Source organism: Mercenaria mercenaria, unplaced genomic scaffold (assembly GCF_021730395.1).
Source record: "Mercenaria mercenaria strain notata unplaced genomic scaffold, MADL_Memer_1 contig_1915, whole genome shotgun sequence".
Classification (NCBI taxonomy): domain Eukaryota; kingdom Metazoa; phylum Mollusca; class Bivalvia; order Venerida; family Veneridae; genus Mercenaria; species Mercenaria mercenaria.
This window is the reverse complement of record NW_026459933.1, coordinates 8,660-12,291: the sequence shown is the minus strand read 5'-3', so window position 1 is coordinate 12,291 and position 3,632 is coordinate 8,660. Positions and strand designations below refer to the sequence as shown.

The 3,632-nt window shown below is 37.4% G+C and overlaps 1 protein-coding gene across 1 annotated transcript; it reads right to left on the bottom strand.

The window, feature by feature from the left end:
* Positions 1–365: 365 nt before the first annotated feature.
* Positions 366–1,100, bottom strand: LOC128551991 (uncharacterized). The gene has a single exon (XM_053532971.1). The coding sequence runs from the start codon at positions 1,041–1,043 to the stop codon at positions 414–416; it is 630 nt and encodes a 209-aa protein (XP_053388946.1). The 5' UTR covers positions 1,044–1,100; the 3' UTR covers positions 366–413.
* Positions 1,101–3,632: the final 2,532 nt, after the last annotated feature.

The following is a 3,632-nucleotide window of genomic DNA, read 5'->3' as shown; positions in this document are numbered from 1 at the left end:
CCTTGGTAAAACAATGTATTTCCATAACTTGTCAATTCAGTTATAGCAGAAGCAAATGGTGTAAAGGCTTTGGTAGGAGTTATATACTGGTTGAACTTATTTAACCCACATACAGCAGCTATTTGCACAATGTCAGTATCACTATGTAACGATGTTGTTTCAATGTCACAAAAAACAGTATTCCTATCCCAAACTTGTTCATTTGATAATAGTGTACTATCTGGGAGAAGCTGTGGAGAAGGAATCTCTGTTTCTTCTGAAGGGGAGAGAGAGAGCTACTCCAGAACAGTAGGTAACACCTTCCCGAACTTTCTTTTACAGCAGTTTCATTTTTCTGAGATAGCTTTCTTTGCAGTTTTCTTTTCTTGAATGCTACAGTGTTTTCCACAGAACGTCTTTTTTCCCTCAACATGTCAAAACTTTTTAGCATGACTCTCCATTACATTTCCTGGTGAAATACCAATTTCGTTGTTTACTTTGTTCACATATGTCGCTCCTTCATTTTTCTGTGCTACGGCACAAGCAACGCGGTTAAGAATGCTCTCTGAAGCAGAGTAGTGAATCCGTTTAGGGGCCTTACTTGCAATCATATTATTAAAAGATTCAACGTCGTTCGTAGACCCTCCTGGAGCTATTCTCTCAGCATTTTGTATGAATAAATCAAATACAGAGTTCAGATCAGCTCTTAAACCTTCACCTGTCAACGGTCTTCCATAAGGGAGTCCATTATGCCTATAATTTTGGGGGTCTTTTTGGTAGCCACACCATGTGCCACATGACTGATGGTCTCCAAAGACATGTGGAACAATCTGCTTGAGAGCACCTTTAAAGTCATCTGGTTTTTCTTTGTTTTGGGCAAGAGCATAATTGAAACACTTTTGAAGATGTTTGATTACTTTTGCCGACAGTACTTTGTGTTTCTTCTGGAGATTATACAGACTGTTTCCTAGGTGTTTCACTGTGTGATTCTGGTCGCTCCACTTTTCAATATCATGGGTAAGTTCTTGTCTTACTCTAGCTAAGGTGGTACAGTCATCATCCATAATAAGTACACTTACATTTATGTTTTCATTCTCAACTTTCTTCACCAGTTCACCAGCAACATCGTTTCCCATTGCCTTCGAACTACCTGTCCAGTTTTCTACAGCAGACATGATCAGGAATATTCTCTTTGCCTTTATGAAACTGAGCAAAACTTACAATCTTTTATTCTGACACCATATGCACATATCTTTCCTGAGCGGTTTCCTATCATTGTTCCAACTCCTGATCTGCTGTCATATGCCCTTCCTGACCCCCTCTTCTGCCACCCCATGTCATATTTAAATTCGCCTTCTACATGTTCTTGCGGATCCTCCACTGGAGCTTTCGCATAAAGATGATCTGTAGTGGAGCTAGAAAGGGCATTATCTTCTTCGCTGAAAATACAACAAGAACATACAAGAGCTGTCACAGGAGACAGCGCGCTCGACTATTTCGATGCTGGATAGTGAAGCTGGGCACATCTGAGGAAACTAGAGCCTGAACAACTATTTTAAGTTTGAATCAAATCCATTCAGTAATAACAGAGACAGAGTGAAAGTGCATCAAAACTTTAACCTAAAATTCTAAGTAAAAAGGGGGAATAATTAATGAAAAATTGGTGCCAGAGTTATGCATCTTGTGTCATATGATGTGGGTGATGATGCTGAACAACTATTTTAAGTCTGAATCAAATCCGTTCAGTAATAACAGAGGTAGAGTGAAAGTGCACCAAAACTTTAACCTGAAATTCTAAATATAAAGGGGGAATAATTCATGAAATATTGGTGCCAGAGTTATGGGCCTTATGTCAGATGATGTGGATGATGATGGGGAATAAATATTTCAAGTTTGAATCAAATCCATCAAGTAATTACAGAGATAAGTTGAAAACAGAGAAAGTGTTAAAAAACTTTAACCAAGTAGGGACGCGGAAAGACGCCGACGCGAGTAGGATAGCTCTCCTTATACTTCGTATAGTCGAGCTAATAAAGTACATTACAGTCCAACTGCAGTTCAGATGGATAGTTTTGTAATACTGACACATGAAATTTTGTATTGAATTTTATCGCAATGTTTGTCCCAAGTAAATAATAAATTGACAGGTGGACTGACAGTCAATAATTATAGGTTATTAGCCTTGTATAGGGAAATATGCACGAGTTCTGCTGCGGAAATATTACTTGAATATTCTTCTGCTAAAGAAAGAGCGCATATTTCCTGATGCAATGATAATAACATTTTTGTGACATATGTATCTATACATGGAATAATAATGTAATAATAACTCTTAAGACAAACTTTCACAGTTATTTATCTTTCATAGCCATAGAACCTTTCAGAATTTCTAAGACCATTTAGACTGTATTATATGAAATATATACCTGATAATTCAATGATAGGACTCACAGTAATTGTTATATAATTATTATATACATGGTTTCACTCCACATTATGGCTTTCTCCTCGTGTATTGCTGACTTGCACGACTCCTCTGCGATTGATCTCACATGGCTACCAACCTGAAAATAAAAATTAAATATAAAATATTCTGTGAAGAATTTTGTAGAAACAAGAGCTCGTCGAACACGAAATGCCCCCCTTGATGCATTCAGTAATTGCACAAGGAACAGAAATTAGATGCTCACTGTAAACAAAAGTTCTACCATTCTGGTTATTGACCTTGACCTTTAACCTATTAACCTAACAAGAGATTACAGAGTGATTGATCTTGGCACCATCCACTGAGCATTTTGAATGTTCCAAATTTCAAGACTAGCTCAAGGTCAAATCAATGTCAAATTTCATTCGGTACAAAACAATGTGTATGTGGTCCAAATTTGAAAGCTGTTGCTTGAGGAATGTGAAAGCAGGTCACTAGATCAATTTCAAGGTCAAAGTTCATTTCCGTAGACAAAACTATGCATGTGATTCAAACTTGAAGGCTGTAGCTTGAGACATGTGAAAGTAGGTCACTAGGTCAAAATCAAGGTCAAATTTTATTTTGGAACAAAAAACTATGCATGTGGTCCAAATTTGAAGCCTGTACCTTCAGAAATGTGAAAGTAGGTCACTAGGTCAATAACAAGGTCAAAGTTTTTTTTGGTACACAAACCTATGCATGTGGTCCAAATTTGAAGGCTGTAGCTACAGAAATGTGAAAGTAGGTCACTAGGTCAAGATCAAGGTCAACTCATGTCAAGGTTCATCTTGCCACTCAAAACTATACATGTGGTCCAAATTTGAATAATGTAAGTTATGGACATGAAGGTTCTAAGTTTTTCCCTATATAAGTCTATATGAACCATATGACCCTGGGGCGGGGCCATATTTGACCCTAGAGGGATTAATTTGAACAAACTTGGTAGAGAACAACTAAATGATGCTACATTATAAAATATCAAAGCCATAGTCTTTGTGGTTTGGACAAGAAGATTTTCAAAGTTTTTCCCTATATAAGTCTATTTAAACATGTGACCCCAGGGCGGAGTCATATTTGACCCTGGGGGGAATAATTTGAACAATCATAGTAGAGACCACTTGATGATATCATCTACAAAATATCAAAGCCCTAGGCCCTGTGGTTTTGGACTAGAGGTTTTCCAAGGTTT

Excerpts from the sequence above, each read along its gene's own strand:
- LOC128551991 (XM_053532971.1), bottom strand. The coding sequence starts at position 1,043 with ATGGATGATGACTGTACCACCTTAGCTAGAGTAAGACAAGAACTTACC.